The sequence below is a fragment of the Branchiostoma belcheri genome, unplaced genomic scaffold (genome assembly GCF_001625305.1).
Source record: "Branchiostoma belcheri isolate BF01 breed outbred unplaced genomic scaffold, Haploidv18h27 scaffold136, whole genome shotgun sequence".
Lineage (NCBI taxonomy): Eukaryota > Metazoa > Chordata > Leptocardii > Amphioxiformes > Branchiostomatidae > Branchiostoma > Branchiostoma belcheri.
Window position 1 is genome coordinate 373,945 of NW_017802780.1, and position 20,713 is coordinate 394,657.

The 20,713-nt window shown below is 40.8% G+C and overlaps 1 protein-coding gene across 1 annotated transcript; it reads left to right on the top strand.

Moving 5' to 3' along the window:
- Window positions 1–14,698: 14,698 nt before the first annotated feature.
- On the top strand, window positions 14,699–20,301 carry LOC109464321 (neurocan core protein-like; the record flags this gene model as incomplete). Its single annotated transcript, XM_019761273.1, has 6 exons — window positions 14,699–14,741; window positions 14,894–15,004; window positions 15,156–15,266; window positions 15,399–15,569; window positions 16,001–16,173; window positions 20,117–20,301. Coding segments are annotated over 6 exons (723 nt in total), but the record flags the coding sequence as incomplete, so codon positions are not given.
- Window positions 20,302–20,713: the final 412 nt, after the last annotated feature.

Genomic DNA, 20,713 nt, shown 5'->3' on the forward strand with positions numbered 1-20,713 from the left:
GCGGTTAAAAATGACTACTCTGTTTTAAAGACAAAGGCGCTTTATTGTTTATGAAATTATATAATCCGTTAAACATTATTTTACACAATATAATACGTGTTTACGTTGATGGATCCTCACTTACAAGCTTCTTTAAAGCAACAAACGAAATTTGTAACTGATTAAAAGGGAAATCTAGACAGATATGAACCACGCATGCAAACAAAAATTATCCAGCTTAAATTGTGAAATCTAAATCACACCCCGCATACAGTTAATTTCAGAATAGCTTTTGTTATTGGTTTACTTTTTGGGGTTTGAAAAAGATATTTACTGATGTGGAATATGCAAAAAGTACATGACCACACTGCCTTTTTACGAATGACATGCTTTAAAAGGCGGAAATTAATGCGCGCGCGGGTGTCATCAATAAAACTAAAATCAGTGTCGCCTTTGGAGAAATATATAAAATGATCATAGCAATAGTTAACACCCTTTGACTAATTCGAATATATCTAGTAGTGTAACTTTTGATAAGTATCTGACTTGCAGGAGATATTTGAAAGTTCAATTTTATATTGTTATATCATTATATAACTCTAATATGTGTTTTTGAGAATGTTAAAGTTTATAGGAGAAGAACTGCGCATAGCAATATATATATATATATATAAACATAGTTCGTGATGCTAACAATATCTAATATGTGTGATTGTTATTTGCTTGTTTGTAAACCATTTATCCTTATGTAAATCCACTGATTGACTAAACACTCTGTACACATACCTGGCAATCATGTACGATTGACCGAGATCCACCCACCAGCTTGGATCAGTCTCTCCTGCGTTTGCAGTGTGTGTACAAGTTCCAGCCAACCAGTTGGAGTCGGTGTTCCCGTCTACGGCACGGCTGGCAGCCCCCGGCCAGTGGGTGCTTGTTTGGTACGCTGTCTTCCCAAGTGCGACATTGACACCTGTCCGGGCGAGAGGACTGCCATTGTTAGTATTTTAGGCCCGGTTTAAGTGGAATACTACAGTATCGTACGGCAGCGCCTGGTCGGATGACAATTTCTTTCTTCATATACCGGGGGAAAGTGCCCCGGACCCCCACTGCGTGCCGCCTTTGCGTGGCACACTAGCCCAAAACGGCCATGGAAATCGAGGCATTTAAGATAGCGGAAAAATAAGCCGCATATTTAACGTCACCATACACGTTTTAGGTGGCGTTCTTGTGTGAAAGTGTGTCTGCGCGTCAACACAATAACTCAAGAAGACTTACATAGATGATTTTAATAACTTTCTAAGGAATGCAAACAATCAGAGTTGTATGGTCTTTAACTTGCTTTTTCATAATTATTTCTTTGTATTCTGTTGTGTGTTTTTTTTGGTCATGTTGGCTTCTCAACAAATGGTGTTGATGATTTAGCAGTAAGTCTGTACCATATATAGCTGTGTTTTCAAGGTGGCGTCAACAAATGCCGCATAGAAATGAACAATACGTGTCCTTCAAAAATGTCACTTGAATAACTGATGAAGAAGCAGCTGCAATGTAGTACAATAATGGCGGCTTAATGATTCAAGGACATTTCAAGGATAAAGTGCTTGTTTGATGTTTGCCTGATCTGGAAAAAATGATATGCTAAATATATGAAAAAAATCAATAATTGGTAATTGTGAAAACACTTTTTTTTACATTCTGATAGAATACACCTGAATACAAGTATACAATATGTATCTTTAACTACTGCTTACACCTGATCTTGGATGACCTATCAGGCCATTTACACGTTTACATATGTTGCGCACAGCAGGACAAGGGTTAACATAGTACGCTATAGATACATACCAAAACACAAACGTATACACACCCTAATAGTAGACTGTAGTGCAGTTGGGACATTTGCAAGATTGCCGGTATAATTAACTTCAATGTTACGTTATTTGTAATCAAAGTGGGGTGAAAAAATGAAACCAAACATGGGACAAACCATGAAAGAAAGACATGAGTAAATTTGTTCAAATTTGCCAAAAAACTTGTGTGACCCCAGGCGATACTTTAAATCCAACTAATGAGCATTTTATTGATTTTCCGTTTTTTTTTAATAGATTTGTCAGTAAGCAGTTTCCAACTTCCCATTCTCTTCCTAGGAGCATTGAAAGTTAAAATTACTAAAAAACTATCTTTGAGCTACCTGACATGTATTTTGGACTGAACTACAAAGTATATATTAACATTCAGAAACAGACAAAAAAGGTTCACTGCAAGGTTCACATTTGTGCCTTCTATAAAATAGATCATTACTTTTTAATCTAAGTATCTGTCACAAACTACGTCAAAATATGTGGTCTCCTGGCTATGTCCATGGTTCTGTTGAGCAAATAACTGCAACAACTGCAAATAAAGGCAACAGTGGTTCCACTGAATGGATCCATGCTAGGTGTTTTTATCCGAGGCTCGGAACACTTCAATATATATATTTAAATATTTCAACGGTAATTTCATTGATTTTTGGCCAAAAGAACAGATTTATCGATATTTCTGAACAGGCAAACATCAAACAAGTATTTTATCCTTGAGGTGTCCTCGAATCATAAACCATTATGATACTACATTGTAGCTGCTTCATTAATTATTAAAGTGACATTTTTGAAGGACACGTATTGTTCATTTCTATGCGGCATTTGTTGACAGCCATATATGGTACAGACTTACTGCTAAATCATCAACACCATTTGTTGAGAAGTCAACACCATGTGTTGAGAAGCCACCATGACAAAAAAACACAACAGAATATGATGAATTAATTATAAAGAAGCAAGTTAAAGACCATACAACTATGGTTGTTTGCAATCCTTAGAAAGTTAACACTATGGTAAAAAGATATTTTTCCATCCCCATATCAAATGTAAATCACTCACACTACATTCCATTACAACTTACGTTATAGACAACTACTTGTCAAACCTTGTGATTTTGTTGTTACATGTAACAAATGTATTCTACGAGACTCTGCATTTTTTGCAATCCATTTTGAAAGGCATTGATGGTAAGCATAGGTGAGAGAAAGACCCTGTCTCCATTCCTAATGAAGAAAATATCGGTTGCTTATTGAGAAATAATTGATTGTATCATCACGCAGCTGTTTAGCTGAAAACATATACATGTTAAGTTAGACAATATAAACTGACTACGTCAGCTGCAGTTTATATAATGTGTATGGGTTCAAATTGCGTTATAACTAGATATTTGTGTCTACATCAGTACAGCCGGTGTACCCGCCCTTCGGTGTAACAAACCATATTCGCAGACACGCGGCGCAGCGCACTTAGCCTTAACCAGGCCTTTAGACGGGAATACGGGTAGTAGAATTCGGCAAAAAAAATAATAGAATGGGCCAAGGGAGCCCGGTCGCGAGAAGGTAGTTTCTTTCCCTCCGAAGCGGCCAGTCGATCTACAAGGCGGCCAAACTCACCTGGCGAATGTTCTCCTATATATAGCCAGCGCCGTAGTTATATTAGTCTGGTAGAAACTATATTGCACACCTATCTCCCAATCTTTGCACATCAAACTACAAGAGTTTTTTTTTTAAGATATCAGTTATTATGCCTTTATTGTACTTGGTGGTTACGTGTTCTTGGGAAATCTTTGGAAATTCTTTGGAAGTTTTTTTATCACGTGAATTTTGGGTTTATAACCGATATTTAAACGTATCAATACATTAGGAATAATCAGATACAGTAGATTCCCACAATATCATACATAGGCTTATTTATGTTACATATTTTCTTTTACAACTGACGACGTATATCTTAATTATATCTTAAGTATCAATGTAATATTAACCATGTAACTGCGATCCCAGTTATATGGTTGAAAGTGTTACAACAGTTCAGTTGGATAATATTGAATTTCAACAGGATGGGTAAAATAGTACCCTCTACCAGGCTTCGGGATGGGGCTGAAGAGTAGAAATCGGCCAAATAGAGAGATAACATTCCAGGGGAATTTGTCTGCTGGGAGAGAACATTTTATCGCACCCGAACAAAATGTTCTCTCCCAGCAGACAAAATCCCTTAGAATGTTATCTCTATTTGGTCGATTTCTACTCTTTCCAGCCGCCTCGAGCTCCCCAGGCCTAGTAGAGGCTAGTAAAATAGTAATGTTGATTGAAGGGCAATTTTGCAAAAATGTCCTACCTTGTGCTTGAGTCACCAGTTGAATCAAAGTCCAAACAAAGACGACTAGGTAGACCGAGGGACTTTGCATTGTCTTTGTCATCTTTGCGGCGTTCACCAAACTTTTGTTGGGTGGTCAACAAGTTCCGCAACCAGTCCAGAAAGCGTCACCGTCACTGACTGGTACCGTTGCTACAGGTGCTCCACAACATACGAAAACCACACCCATTTCTTGTCGTGCCAAATTAGAGGAATACAATAAAGATGTACAGCGTAGAATCGTAAAAATTAGTCGAGTGAATGAATCTATGACTACTAAAAGCCTTTGCCGAGAGCTTCTGTGTAGAGATGTAATTACCCTGGTAAGTGCGTGAACAGTTGAAACGCATAGAATGATTTATAGAAGGATGGCTGAATACCTTTTATTCTACATTTTCCCTGAAGGTCTTACTGAAGGTCAAAACAAATACATTTCTTCATCATTGTGTTAAGAGAAATATATCACCATGGTTCCGGTATTCCTTTGTTGTGGTGGTAAAATGTAGGACTGCACAGGTTTTTATAAATTAAAGAGGATTATCAATTTCTGGTCTATTTGCATGTTAGCAGTCGAGCGCTTTTTAGTAGTCCCTTGTAGGTCCTGTAGTTGATATTTCACGTATCAAAATGTTTTCATGATCGGGTGAAGAATAAAGACGTAATGACCCGTCCCAAGGTGTTCATATAGTATAATGGGCCTTGTCACTATAATTCTCTTCGTTACAGTTGATATTTGTTTAGACTTCTGTTAATTCAGCTCTGCGTTCAAAACAATTCAATTTGATAGTTGGCGTCACGGGTTGATTTTTGTTTAGAGCTCTGTTTATATTATATCAAGCAACGATGTTTTGGTGATTCATGTTACCGATTTTCCCCAATGTAGGTCTGTTACAAGGGCTCTGTTAACTTAGCTCTGCGGCAAAACAACTCAATTTGTTGTTGGCGTCACGGTTCATTCTGTATAGAGCTCTGTGGATATTAAGTCTATTCGATGTTTTGATGGTTCATGTCACCAATTTTTCCCAATAAATGTCTTGACTAGGGCTCTGTGAATAGAGCTCTTTGGCAAAACAAATAAATTCCTTGGTTGGCGTCTACAATCGGTGCAATAGCTCAATTGGTAGAGTGCTCGCTTTGTAACCGGGAGGTCGTGAGTTCTAAACCCGGCCGGGTCCTACCAAAGAGTTTAAAAATGGTACACACTTCTTTCTATGCTTAGCACTCAGCACATATGAGAAAAAGTGTGGGGAAGTCAAACACACAGCACTACCAGCGGACTAGCCCCCTGCTGTAGTGCATTGCACAACTGTGTATCGCCCAAGGGCTACAGAAATGGATATGGGCACCACCCTACGCTCTGTATAAGAAGCATGGGAGACCTTTCCTTCCTTTCCGTCTGCAATCGATTGTTGAGGTCTGTCATAGAGTCTGTAAAGGTATACGTAGGTCTGGGTACAAAACAAGTCGATTCGATAGTTGGCGTCGCAAAAAAACTAGCCCAATGGGGATCTGTACATGTGAAGGAAGCGTTACCTCTGTAGAGCTCTGAAACACTGCTACACACTGCTTTCTCTGCTTAGCACTCAGCATTTGGGAAAGAGTATGGGAGTTAAACAGTTTGACACACACATAACTACCAGTGGACTACTCCCCTGCTGTAGTGATGTCACTGCTGTGTGGCACAGGGGTATTGAAAACGGAGATGTAATTATGTTTCCAAATGTTTTAAAAAGAGAGAAAAAAGGGCAACTAACAGTAGATGATAGGTAATATATAGTGTTGTTGTATTGTATAGATTCTTAGCACTTTGCATTAAAATATAGCGTTTTAGTATGAAATGATCAATGCGTTTTGCATACTGCATACCCTCTTGTGCATTTAGCCCATCTGGGCAAGAACATGCAATAAAGATCATATCATATCAAATCATATCATATATTCCTATAAATTGGAATGAAGCCGCTTCGAGTTTCCAAGGACATTATACATAGCGTTACCAGTTTTAAAAGGTCACAAAGTTTCGTAAACATCCGTTGGCTTCCGAGAAAAAAACAATCAAATCAACCTCAGCTCCCATAGTTGAAAGTAAAGTAGTTTTTTGAAGAGAAAAAACTGCTAGCTTTGATTCCGTCCGCAAACGCCGTCATGAAAACCCTGCTCTGTGTTTTTACCGCTGGTAACTAGTCTACGCTTAGTGTTTTATCTCAAAGAACAGGCTGCGCAGGTTGCGTGGTTTATATTAACCTGGCATCGTGGCAATACAATGTCCTTAACGTAACGTAACGTAACGTCTTCAGCATATTTTCTTTTTTTTTCAAATTTGTTCAGAGAAAATGCAACGGATTGTCGACACAATACATACAACATAGCCAAAAACAACACATGTGCACACTGATCTGTTTCGTAATGTCCGCAGCCACAGTAAAGCTAGCGTCGAATTCGTGACTTACATTCTTTATCAATATTAACATTTTGTAGTTTTTCCCTGTTTTTCACCCATAAATGATAATCAGTTGTCCATACTTTCTCAAAAAACCATATGGATCACATGTAGCTATTCACATGTACCAGCTCCATGCCGAAATGGAAAAACCGAGGAGGTTAGAAAAGGTATTCAACGTCAAAACAAGACATGTTTTACGCAGGACGATAGACAACAACTAAAATGGAGTAAACAGCCGGACCGGTCTTGAAAGTTTATCAAACGGGTTTGAGTAAAAGCAGAAACTCAATCAAATCAAACTCGTCTGGTACAGCTGAAAGCAGTGCCTTCATGAAAATTCTCTCTCTGAAATCTATATCACCTTTATGTTTTCCTTTGTTCTTGTTACCTTCTACAAGAAGGCTAGGTTTTCTGTAGCGTTTTTCCGTTTGTCTGTCTGTCTGTTTACAGCATTAATCAAGCTCAAGAAGCTGCATTTTCGTGCAACTTTGTAGGTGGGTAGATCTTGATGAGACCTAGAAATGGTTAGATTTGGGCAGCTTGTTCTGAAATTGCAGGGTAGTTTGTTTTTTTATTATCCAGATTTTGTTATCCATTATGTTCAGTTTTGCCTTCGAAATCTAATATATAAACCAACCAACTGAACAAACAAATGTCTGTTCCCTTTTTCAATGTCTGAATCCATCGTTACTCATTTAGTTCAGTCCTGTTTGACTATGCAAGTAACATTAGGTCACTGCAAGTAAACATCTTGAACAGACATCTTTGCTCATTTTTGGCATGTTGACCACTGTCAGAGGGCAACAAATTTTCTTGTTTTTATTTCCAAAATCAGGCGAAAATTAATGTGCGCGCTGATGTCATCCATAAAACATCCTTGCTGCGGCCTTATGAATGATTATATGTACCTTGTAAGCTACAGAGAATGCAATAAGAACAATCGTGCTTATCGTCATACAGCCCAAGATTGGTCCTTTTAGCTGGTGGGCGTCTAAGTTGCCACGTCATTTTAAATTAGTCTCAGTATTTTTAAAGCCATTTATACAGACACACGCAGAGTTAAGACCAGTGTGCACACCATTTTCTATAGTGGGAAAGATTTGGCACATTGGCTGGTGCATGGCGGCAAGATAAGGTATTTGATTATTCTTCCCCATTCAGTGATGATCTGTGATATTTGTTAAATCGGTCATGAATTCGAGCTTTAGTGGCGAATTTTCCGCACACCAATATCGTATACATAGTTCCAAACAATTCTTGCTTTTCTGTCCATGTTTTTTTTTTGCTGAGTTTAAGAAGAAATCTATCTGGACACGCCCAAAACTACGCCGAATACTACTTCAGGCTCCCTATATTGGTATAGTGTCTTAGTGTTAATGGTAGCAATTTTAACCGCTAATTTCTGGATGTGTATCAAATGTGTGTTACCTGTTGTTCTGTACATGTATGTTGTTCGTTAAAGGGGACGATTAAACTGTCCACATGAGTTACCGTTTGCCCCCCGAATGAATCTGCTTTGTGATTATTAGTGCACCCAATCATACAGGACCATACCATGTAATGCTACTGCAATGTACATGTAAACGAGCCCATGATGTTTGGATGTGTATTAATTGTGTGTTGTTGTTTTTTTTCGGCACAGAAATGTCGGCAACCGCAAAAAAGCTCCCTCCGGACGGAGGGGACAAAACGGCCGTGGACATCAGTAGGCTCAGCTCGGGGCGTCTGCACCCTGTGCCCGATGAATGTTTGGGGCACGAAGAAGAGACTGTCTACGACTACGACATTCCTGAAGATGTGCGCGGATACAAAGAAGACGGGTCTGTCCACGACAAACCACGAGAAGCTCACGGAAACAAAGCCTCCGGCGAGGACGAAAGCTTTGCTTACAAGGCTAAAGGTACGTCTGAACACCCACAAATCAGGGACCAATCAGAACGGCTACAAGGCCAGGAAGTGGCCAAACAATATTAATGATTTACGTCGATGAAGGTTAGACATCCAGGTAATACGATATGCCAAAAAACAGTTACTCAAGCAACTGGATATGATTTTGAAAACGTCAGACGTTTCAGCTAGTATCCACTAGCTTTCGTCAGTGACTGAGAGACCAGAGGGGAAAGCAGGTTTATATACACAACCTGTTGATTGATATGCAAATAAAGTGAAGACAAATTTTTGGAAGTCGAAAAAGGAACAAAAGTCAGACAAGTCAAGACAAGATGATGCAAATTAGTCTTCACTTTATTTGCATATCAATCAACAGGTTGTGTATATAAACCTGCTTTCCCCTCTGGTCTCTCAGTCACTGACGAAAGCTAGTGGATACTAGTTGAAACGTCTGACGTTTTCAAAATCATATCCAGTTGCTTGAGTAACTGTTTTTTGGCAATATTAATGATTTATTTTGGCGACTCAAAACAACTATACAATGGCAGCTTTTTAGCTGAATTATAGTATGGCATTCCAAAAGAGAATATTTACACTTGATTTATACTATTAATACTTAATCAATACAACTTAAAATGTCTTACGTTAGGCCTGCACATATACACATATTAAAATCATTTCGTAAATTTGTTAAAACATATTAATACAACACTTTAGCAGGTAATCATGGTAGATGGACAACGCCTTTACGTGTCATGTCTCATTAAGTAGATCAACCAGGAAAGGCGTCTTGCGATACCTCTCATTTCTACAATGAATGGATAAATGAAACTTTATTTTCGTGTTGTGCGCTTTACCGTGCCCAGGCCGTGTGGGCTTATACGACACCGTTGATTATAAGTTATACATAAAAAAAAAGAGAATCAAAGGTACAGATAACAGAATCCGAACAAAATATGAACACAGATAAAGGTAGGCTATATACAATATACGAATATATGGACTCCCCAAAATAGGCTAACTCTCCTTAACAATGCTTAGGAGAATGTCGGGAGCAAAGTCGGTTGTAGATGGCCGGTGTTCGGCAAGATCGGCTAGTGTTTAAAACATCCGGGTGTGGCCGGGAGGTTTGGCCATGTATGGCAGATGTTCGGGGGTCAAAGTAGACTGAAATTTAACTCAAATTTGTTTTGATTTGCATAGAAAGGTAGACGTGGCCTAAGTCTGATCGCGGACTGTTCCCAAACTTCAACGGTTAGGTTTGTTGGTGGTTGGGGGAAGGTTCTCAATGCTTGACAGGGGCTTTACAATTAGACGTCTTAGGAACAAAAACGGATTGATACTTTGTATTGCCATGGTCTGCCCCGACTTGTGCTTCAAATCTTGTAAATTTTGAGGACCCCTTAAAGGTTTTTGTGCTTAAAATTTGCATTCGTAGGTCCTTTAACATGATAATTCCAAAGCAATAGACGTTAACAATCGGTGCACATGTTTGAATGTCTAGAAAATTCTGTAATGAATGTAGCATAATATTAGTATGTATATTAGTGCTTGTGACGGGGATAGGTTTGTTGGTTCCTGAATTATGCAACACGTAGTATTACGTACGCATATCATGTATAAGAATACAATATGTTTTTTTGTATATCTTTTTGTATATATATGCTTAGGAGAATGTCGGGAGCAAAGTCGGTTGTAGATGGCCGGTGTTCGGCAAGATCGGCTAGTGTTTAAAACATCCGGTTGTGGCCGGGAGGTTTTGTCATGTATGGCTGATGTTCGGGGGTCAAAGTAGACTTAAATTTAACTCAAATTTATTTTGATTTGTATAGAAAGGTAGACGTGGCCTAAGTCTGATCGCGGACTGTTCCCAAACTTCAACGGTTTGGTTTGTTGGTGGTTGGGGGAAGGTTCTCAATGCTTGACAGGGGCTTTACAATTAGACGTCTTAAGAACAAAAACTGATTGATACTTTGTATTGCCGTGGTCTGCCCCGACTTGTGCTTCAAATCTTGTAAATTTTGAGGACCCCTTAAAGATTTTGTGCTTAAAATTTGCATTCGTAGGTCCTTTAACATGATAATTAAAAATCGTGGGGTCGTGTGGCGCAGTCGGTAGCGCGTTCGGCTCACACCCCAGAGGTCGCGGGTTCGAACCCTGCCCATGTCACCGATCTTGTGCCCTTGGGAAAGGCACTTTACACGACTTTCCTCACTTCACTCAGGTGGAAATGAGTACCTAGCTTCGGTTAGGGACGTCCCTCGGATAGGCCGTTAAATGGAGGTCCCGTGTTTGGGAGAGCAACACCCCACGCACGTTAAAGAACCCACCGCACTTATCGAAAAGAGTAGGGGATCTTCCCGGTGTGAGTGGTTCAAAACCTTACAGTCCGGTCTTACGCAGCTTGTACATGTACGCATATGTACAAAACTGGTGTGTTACGCCTAAAGGCGGTTTACCGGTTATGCGAAACAAACAAACAAATTCAAAAGCAATAGATGTTAACAATCGGTGCACATGTTTGAATGTCTAGAAAATTCTGTAATGAATTTAGCATAATACTAGTATATATTATATTAATGCTTGTGACGAGGATAGTTTTTTTGGTTCCTGAATTATGCAACGCGTAGTATTACGTACGCATATCATGAATAAGAATACAATATGCTTTGTATATCTTTATGCATTTCAGTTTATGTATACACAATACATAGACCATCTTTGATTCCCTTCGGAAACTTTGATTTCTAGTGTGTGTGTGTGTGTGTGTGTGTTAGTGTGTGTGTTAAAGTGTGTGTGTGTGTGTGTGTGTGTGTGTGTGTGTGTGTGTGTCTGTGTGTGTTTTTGGTGTTAGTGTGTGTGATTGTGTGTGTGTGTCTGTGTGTGTGTGTGTGTGTGTGTGTTAGTGTGTGTGGTGTGTTAGTGTGTGTGTGGTGTGTGTGTTAGTGTGTGTGTTTGTGTGTGTGTGTGTGGCTTTTGACATATGTTATGTGGTATATAGATATACCTTACAAATATAAAGGAGATCGCCCCCCCTCACCCCAGCTAAACGCCTCTCTGTTTCTCTCGAGCTGTCTCCCTCTGTCTCTCTTTCTTTCTCTCTCACTCTCTCTCTCTCTCTCTGCATACATCTTCTGTTACAGACAGGTCTTAATTGTCATTTGGCAGATTGCCGTGTCGGCCAGAATCAACAGGGGTCTTGTGGCGTAGCGAAAGCGTGTTCAGCTCAGGACCAAGAGGTCCTGGGTTCGAATCCTACCCACTTCTTGTGCACTTGGGAAATGCACTCTACACGGCTTTCCTCACTTCACTCAGATGGAAATGAGTACCTAGCTTCAGTTAGGGACGTCCCTCGGATAGGACGTCAAATGGAGGTCGCATGTTTGGGGAGAGCCACATCCCACGAGAAAGAATCCACCACAGAATATCGGAACAAGGCTGAGGCAATAAAAATCATTGCCAAGGCGACGCCTGAATGATATATATTATTTCATGTGGTGAAGCTAGCAATCCACATCACAATTATAAGAAAAACAGATTTCCCTATCTTATAAACACATGCATGTAGTGAAATTTACAGGATGGGTGGAGGAGGTGTGGGGCAATATACTAAATACACTCAGGTATAGGAGGAATCAGTCGTTCCTCTCCAACAATATATATTTTATATGACATACTTACTTTACTTTGGTCGAGTTCCCGCTCGAACCAAACTTAAAACCATCCTCCACTTTACTCTTCCCTCCACCAGAGACTGGATTTTACGGCTGATCTGAAGTTGTTGCTCCTAGGACTTGTTTCACCTTTTGTGGGTCCCCAAAGGACAGATAATTTCTTTTCTCTGTGTGATCTGTTGGAATAAACCCACCTACACTAGCCTAAATGTTATTGGGGAGGGAACGTCAGATTCCTGATCAAGTAATTTTTAACCAAAGACAGCTGTGCTCTCTGTCTATGGTCCCTGGTTCGGGGAGAAGACAGATGGCCAGTAATTAATCATGCCAGGCAGCCGGATGGTTGGCACGTGGGCACCGGGTGAAAGTTACCTGCTTGGTCCAAAAACCACATGGGCGAAGGTTACCTCAACAAATTTCCTAGGGAATGCACTCGTGCAATTTTTCAAATTCTTTCAAAGCGATCATATTACTTGCACAAATGCCTCCGCTCCAAATGCGTTGCCAAAAGAGTACCTTCCAGGTGTGAGTGGTTCAAACCTTACAGTTTGGTATTACGCAGCTTGTACTTAGACCACACCGACTTAATTTCATGGATGGCATTCACGCGCGCATTGAATTTCGCCTGATCTAAAAAAAACGTCCTCCGAGGCTCTGGCCTGCGTAGTCCATGGAAGTTAGCGACAATACGGAGCCGGTTGCTAACTCTCGAGCATGGCACCCAGGCTACCGAAGCTCAAGAACTCAGTACATACCTAAAGTGCCGATTTACAAATTCCGCAAAAAGCCAGCATGTGCCGGCTTGTCATATAACGTTACGTTGCAATGTAATGTTAATGCCGCAGATTCACTATACCAGCTTTGTATCCCTGTGGTTTAGTAGCATTTTTTTGGCCGATTTTTTTTTTATTCGCCCGCGCGCACTAGTTTGGAAGTCTTCAGAGGATGTCATCCATAAAATTAAGACGGTGTGGCCTTACGTGTACAAAACTGGTGTGTTGCGCCTAAAGGCGGTTTACCGGTTATGCGAAACAAACAACTTTACTTCTTGCAGGTAGCCCCTTCCTCCCATACCCTACCAACTGCCGTATCTTTGATATTGTGTTTAACTATATCCACCACTCTGGAAGATTTGACCAATCTCAATAATGTTATGCTAGGTATTGGTGCGCCAGCCACTTTCATTTTATGTTAATGCTATACTTTATGTCATCTTTATGTTTACATTTGTATTATGTTTTATGAGCAGCGGATTTACATAAGCACATCAAGTGCTTCCTATCCAATGCTCAAAAATCCATGTGAATAAAATAAAAATAAACAAACAACAGCTTGTTATCTTTTGTGTTTAGCGCGTGTCATCGGCCTGTGGACTAGGCTGACATCCAGTACAGTGATCGTGCCTGCAGTGGGTTGTGGGATCGTGGTGATAGTTTCAGCTGTCGCCGCTATAATCCTGGCGACTCATCTCAACCTTGTGAGAACTGAGGTAGGCCATGAGGTCTTATTCCATTTCCTGTAATTATCATCTCCAAAGCTAGACAATGCTGGGACCTGCAAAACATTTCCACCGAAACTTTCCACCGAAAGAGATTGCTGTGAACTGGCTCCTATCGACCGATACGACTTTGTAAGATTCGTTCAGCCAGTGTAACATTTGGTAACCACCAGAAGGTCGCCGCTTCTCGAAATCACCTCAAAGTCGAACAAATTTCCGCTGAGCTCTTTTCTCCAAGCAGACTCCGTGCGGCTTAAGGGGGGTCTCTATTAGCCGGCTGTATCCACTGGATACAGGCTAATTGGCAAGGGATACAGATTCTGTGGGGCAAAGGGAGTCTATATTGACCGGTTGTATCCACTGAATACAAGCGGCTTGCCCCTCGGAATATGCTTGGAGATGACTCTCTTTGAGCTCGTCCTGCTTTGCGGCGCCGTTAGGACTGACTCTGCCTGTGTAGTAATGATGTGGTAGGATTTGTTTGACAAATTCAGTACCAAACAATTTGACCTTGTACGCAATGATGAGAATCAGATCCTAAATGTAGTCTTTATACGGCTGTAGGACGCACTTGGCTCAATGATGCAAGAAGACATGATGATCAGGGCTACCCTACATAAATCGGACCCTTCATTCCTGACGGCATTATTCGACGAGAACCACACTGCTTCACTAGAATGGCTGGAGCCATTTTAAAACATCAGTCTGAATTCCAAGACCCTGCCAGTAACCGTCACGTCTCTGCCAACCACAGGTAAAAATGTTTGTATGAGGTCCTCAGTGCTCTCTCAATGATTCTGGGATGTCCATCTATTCTCTAATCTCTGATATCTAATTTCTCTATCTGCATGTCTACGATTAATGTCAAGTTGAAAATAACAAAAAAATTAACGTTGAAGTTTCCCCATTTTGTTTTTCCTGTTTGGACGCAGACCTGAATGAATGTACCTGGAAACCCTGCCTACATGGACGCTGTGTGAACAAAGATGGCGGATACAAATGTACCTGCAACCCTGGATGGACTGGACAGAACTGTCAGCAAGGTAAGCTTTTAATTAGTGTTAGTTATATATGCTGGGATTCCTTAGCACTATTTTTAAACATGAACATTTGCACTGTGTAGCTACTGATTTGCTACAAGATGACATTTGGCTTTTTAAGCTGTAAGATTTACATGACTCTTTTTATCACACAGACCTAAATGAATGTGATGGAAAGCCATGTAAACATGGACGCTGTGTGAACAAAGATGGCGGATACAAATGTACCTGCAACCCTGGATGGACTGGACAGAACTGTCAGCAAGGTGAGCTTTTTTTTCAGCAGTCAATGTTTTAAATGTAAAGCAATTTCTTTTCTTTACTAGTCTGAGGTCCTTACTGATTGACTGCCATTAAAAAAAATACTTGGATGCCAGCCATTCACATTTCTAACGATTATTTATCGTTTTGACATAGACCTGAATGAATGTACCAGGAACCCATGCCTACATGGACGCTGTGTGAACAAAGATGGCGGATACAACTGTGCCTGCAACCCAGGATGGACTGGACACAGCTGTCATCTAGGTGAGCTTCAATCTAATGTGCTGGAAACATAATTAAATTTAGCGACTGGACAGAGATTCTTCCAAGAGCAAGGTTTAAGCTACTTAATCTGAGTTTTTAGATATTCAAATACAGTGATCCTTTATGTTACAGCCAAACCATGTCCTGCGGGGTGGAAAGGATATGAGAACCACTGCTACAAGTTGATGAGAGACAAAGTCAAATGGGGAAAAGCAAAGAAACGATGTGAACAACTCGGTGCAAATCTGGCGTCTATCACAAGCTATGGCGAGGCTAACTTCGTCAACACTATCATCACTGGCGGTGGGTAATACAACAAAGCTCCTTTACAATATCACACCAACATGTTTCAAGGTAGATTTTACAAACAGCACAAAAGACGACTTTCCTTCTGCAGTAAGTTGTTCTCGAAATTCAGGTGCCCACTCGCTTAGGTCACGTGACCTTCCTGTGTGTCTTGTTGTGTTTTAGAATAGACCACAGGAAGAATAGCTACTGCCATGTACATGTATGCTAAATGTGTAACATAATAAACCTTACGGACACGTGACGTCAGCAATTCGTACTAGGAAGTGTATAGCGCCCGCCGTCTTTGTTAGCTGATTGTCTACAGTAAAGTGAAAGGTGAAAAAGGATAAGTTCATTCTCACCTTAAAGCCCTATTACATACTGTGTTAGCATAACATGTCGAACTGGCTTACCCGGCGCATAATCACAATCTCTTTCAATTACAGCTCCTGTAGGGAAGTGGGGTATTCATCTCGTCTGGTTTGGACTGCATCGTAATGATGGATTCCGTAAGTTTACGGATGGGTCACAGGTATACTACAAAAACTGGGAGCCGGGTCAGCCCAACAACAAACGCGACATCTGGGCGGGACAGAACTGCGTCGGCATGTACTCAAAGGTGTGCGCTCGAATTTGCAGAGATTGCTAGCTTAGTATTATTGTAGCGTTATGTCCTATTCTGAGTGTCATGCAACTCCCCTTTTGGTCGAGTAGAGGATTTCAAATCAGAGATAAAGTATGTATACAAGTCTTTGTCGGCGCCTATAACAGGATTTAAACGGGCAATAATAATAATAATAATAATAATGGTTTATTCGTCATTCATCACTTGCACAGAAAGGCAGGTCTAATTGGGACCTGAAGTGCTCTGCCAATTACAATTGATTAATTAATAAAAAGTTAGCACACATTAAAATCATTATACGTCATTAATTATTAATATAAGATACGTTAAAAGGTCGTTCATTTAAAATATCAGATGTGCACATAAATTACAGACAGGGTAAACGATTATGAACAGTAAAATATATATGTAAAATGCGTACTCTGAAGTAAAAGCTAGGAATTCAGCATCCGAATCATGTAGGGAATCGCGCTAGATCTAGGGGGAACAGAGCTAGATACAATCATTCTACGCTTTTTGCATTGAGAATCGGGCACAGATCTAGAAGAGACTGGTGAATGGCATCGCATTGTAGAGATGTAAAAACTTGCGAGAAATAAGGCCTTGACTTTTCATCTCCATCTGGGTCTGTTATTGGCCACTTCTTTCCCGATCGCCAGGTCATCCGTGTGTTCGACATCATCTTTATTGAACTGACAAAACAATTCAGAACAACACACAAGGTGAAGAGTTAAAAACACCTCGATCGGCCTCACGGCGGTCAATTTCTAGGGTAAAGTTTCCAATTCTACGGAGGGGTATCAGGTTACCGGGGTTCCACGCGCGGCTTCCGCGGAGCCGGTCTCTGCGGTAAACATTCTTATCATCAATTATAAACAGTTTCACGGGGACTCTCTTGTCCAAATGTGATAAAATCCGCACTGCATATAGCCCAAATGTTGGTGCTTTTATTACAATGCTTAAATGTGCGTGAAATTACTCTCAACGCGTCGAATGCTTATTCTAGAACAATCGACGTCAATAACCAAACAACTGATTTAAACCGACCCCAAATCTCACAGAAAATCCCAATTTTTTGCATTTTAGAGAACAGTATAACAAAATTAAGATTTGAGTCGGACAGTTTTCTTTATTTCAAAGTTAAAGTGTTGCTAAGGAAGAAAAATTCGCCCCAAAATGCACTTTTTCAACTTCCAAGACGGATAATTCCAGAACGCCGCCATCTTTAAAAAATCCGTCCGACACAGATCAGGATTTTTTTCTTACCTACAATTTAAAATGTTTTTGAGGTAAATTGAATTTGTTTTTCTTGCGGTTTAAATACCATGTTTGCACCCATGTCAGACCGTGTGAGTAAGTGCAGGGGGTAACTTATATCCCCGTAAACAACAATTACGATCTTCAAGGTCACACACCGTGACGGCAGTAGCTTTGTTACATGTTACATATCCACTATAAAACAGGTCATAGATATACTGTCCCGAAATTGGTTTATATTTGTAAAAGAGTGTTTTTTTTTTACTGTTAGGCGGTACCCGTGTAAAAACGGGCTTGAAGTCGCGGTTTACTGTACATGACCGCGGGTAACCCCGGATCGAACGAACGTTCGGTTCGATTGACGTCATATCGAATATGATTCGATTCGAATGACGTCATATCGAACATGATTCTGTTCGATGAAAAGGTTGGAATATTTGGGCCCGAATTTGACCATCGTGCCTCTTAAGGCAAAACATTGATCTAGGGCGCAAGGTTAAAAGGCAAAAAAGTGGATACTTGGATACTTTATTCAGTCCATTAGCTGTGGTACACAGATACACGAATACACAGCTAATCTTCCTGGGCCTTAAGACATAGACCAAGGACATACAAACTGCATAAAGGCTAACATCTAGTATTTACATCATGGATAATCATATCAATTAGACTAGTTGATATACATGACGAGCTCCTGCCGAAACCTAAACTTACTAGCGCATTTAACACCATCGGGCAAAGTGTTCCATGTAAAGACAGGCCTGTACATAAAAGTATTTTTCATGGCGTTAGTTTTGGGTTTAAACAGTCTGAATGTGCTTCTGCTTGCGTGGCGTGTCTTGTAACTGTGTCTGTGTTTGTTTGTTTGTTACTGGAAGCAACTGCTTGTACAGAACAGCCGGTTGTTGTGTGGCAAGAATCCTCCGAAGTTGAGAGCCTTTCTCTAACAGTCTGCCACAACAAAGACGTGGAAAGATGTTGAGCTGGTGTCTTGAAGTCACAGTGTAGGACCAGTCGTGCTGCTTTGTTTTGTGTGATTTGAAGTAGTTCAATGTTCTTCTGTGAAGTGGCGGAACAGACGCAAAAAAGTGTTGTGCATCAGCCATCGATAAATAGACGCCCTGCCTACCTTCTGTAACCTGGCGACGTGGGGGAAACGTAGCAGTGACAGATGCAAACTGTGCGGGAACCGGGAAACACTTCACCACGTTCTGAACCACTGCAGTGTCTCTCTTCAACAAGGACGCTACACATTCCGACACAACGCCATACTGAAGCACATAACGGACAGCATACAGGACGCCATTGACCTCTCACAGATCACCGCCACTGTATATGCCGACATCCAAGGACACACGACCAACGGGGGGACTCTGCCGGTACACATACTGCCTACAACACAGAAACCTGACTTAGTCACTTACCTTCGAGAACAAAACACAATCCATACTCAGGAACTGACCGTGCCGTTTGAACAGAATATCAAAACCAGTCACGACCGTAAGGTCAACAAGTATGCAGCCCTAGCGGCAGACCTGAGAACAACAGGCATCACCACAACTCTTACCTGCTTCGAGATCGGATCCAGGGGACTCATCACACCCGACAACAAGAGCAGACTTAGGACACTGTTTCATGTAGTTAAGTCAAAACCACCAAAGAACTTCTTTAAAGACATTAGCCGCATTGCCATTTTATCGTCCTATGCTATATGGAATGCACATCACGAGCCGAATTGGGACTCAGATACCTTACTGTAACTACAATGTACTTATCATTAATACCGGCCTACTCCCTGAAATTATAACGTGGTTAAGTCGCATTAGATAGAAGTGGTAATCTTTTTAAGCCAAAGTCTAAAAATTCTTGTGATAATTTTAATGAAAACAGTGCAATATTTAAGGAAACAGTGCAATATTGTATGTCCTGATGTATTGTATAGTGTCATACATGTATGTGTAATGTCTCCCTGCATGTTCGGTCAGTTATGGCCGATGTGACCTGGGATCAATGTTTCTTTCTTTTGTTTGTGAATAAAGAATGATTTTACTACTTCTATTGCACGTTATTTGTATTTTACTATTATTGCACATGTTTACAGAGATTACCGGTTGGAAAACAGCCCAGACGGGGACTCATCATCTACGGCTGCCTGAGCATTTTGTTCGAATGGAACAGTCAGTTCGATTAAAGTCAATTAATCGATTACTGTTCAGCAGTGTCCTGTGTAGTCATGGTCTACCTCCATGGTATAGTGATGCCCGGTAAGAGGTAGGTAGGCAGAATGTCTGGATGTACTGTGGTATGTGTCCCGCCCTCTAGGACGTCTGGACTCAGGCTAAACCTTATCGTAACCGCGGCTTCTAGCGTCGAGTACCAACCCTGCAGGGTGGTGACCAGTTCCTTCAGTACACTGTCATGGCGCCAGGCGCATCTGTCCGTCAGTGTCACTGGACAGGCATTAAGAACATGACGGAGTGACTGTGACCTTGACACAGGGGGCATTTTGTTGAAAGGACAGTCCCTAGCGGTCCGGGTTGTCCCTTGTTGGTAGCCAGTTTGTTCCCAGTTTACTTGGAAACAGCTGAAAAGTTAATTGGGTAAAGAAAGAACAGGGAGTGGTTAACTGAAGAAACCTCGAAGTAAAATGTAAAACTGAATCTTTTCCTTTCTTCGACAGACTGGCATGGGCTATGGCGGCCATCTTTTCGCGTTCGATCATGTCAAAAAGGGACGGTGGAATGATGACCAGTGCTACCGTCACTATCCCTTCATCTGCAAGCGTCAAAAATGACAATGCTACATTCTTTCCCAGCGAAACCTTGTCTCTACAAACAAGGCAGGTGGACGGGACAAATGAAGAAAGTGGAAGCCACGTTGGAAGACGTAAAAGCTACAGCACACGCCTGTAGCAATTAAGGGTTAATGACCCACCCCAAGTTGTTTATTGTGAAATAACATCTGGTCAGCGACCTATAGCCACCGAACAAACCACCGAGTCAGCGAGGTGTTATGTCACCGTAAACACCGAGGGAAGAGCGGGTCATTAACGTTTTTATGATGTAGTCAATTCGTATCATAAACGTTATTATTCTGTAGCCAATTCAAACTGACGTTGACATTGTTAGAAGATTTAAAAACTTAATAAGTTGAAAAAGTTGAAAGCCATCATTCCTACAGGTGTTTATTCCAACAATCTTTTTTCTTCAATCTTCCTTCAATGATTCCACTTATTATCAAGTTTTCAAAGATACAGGAGCAGGAGAACACATTTAAG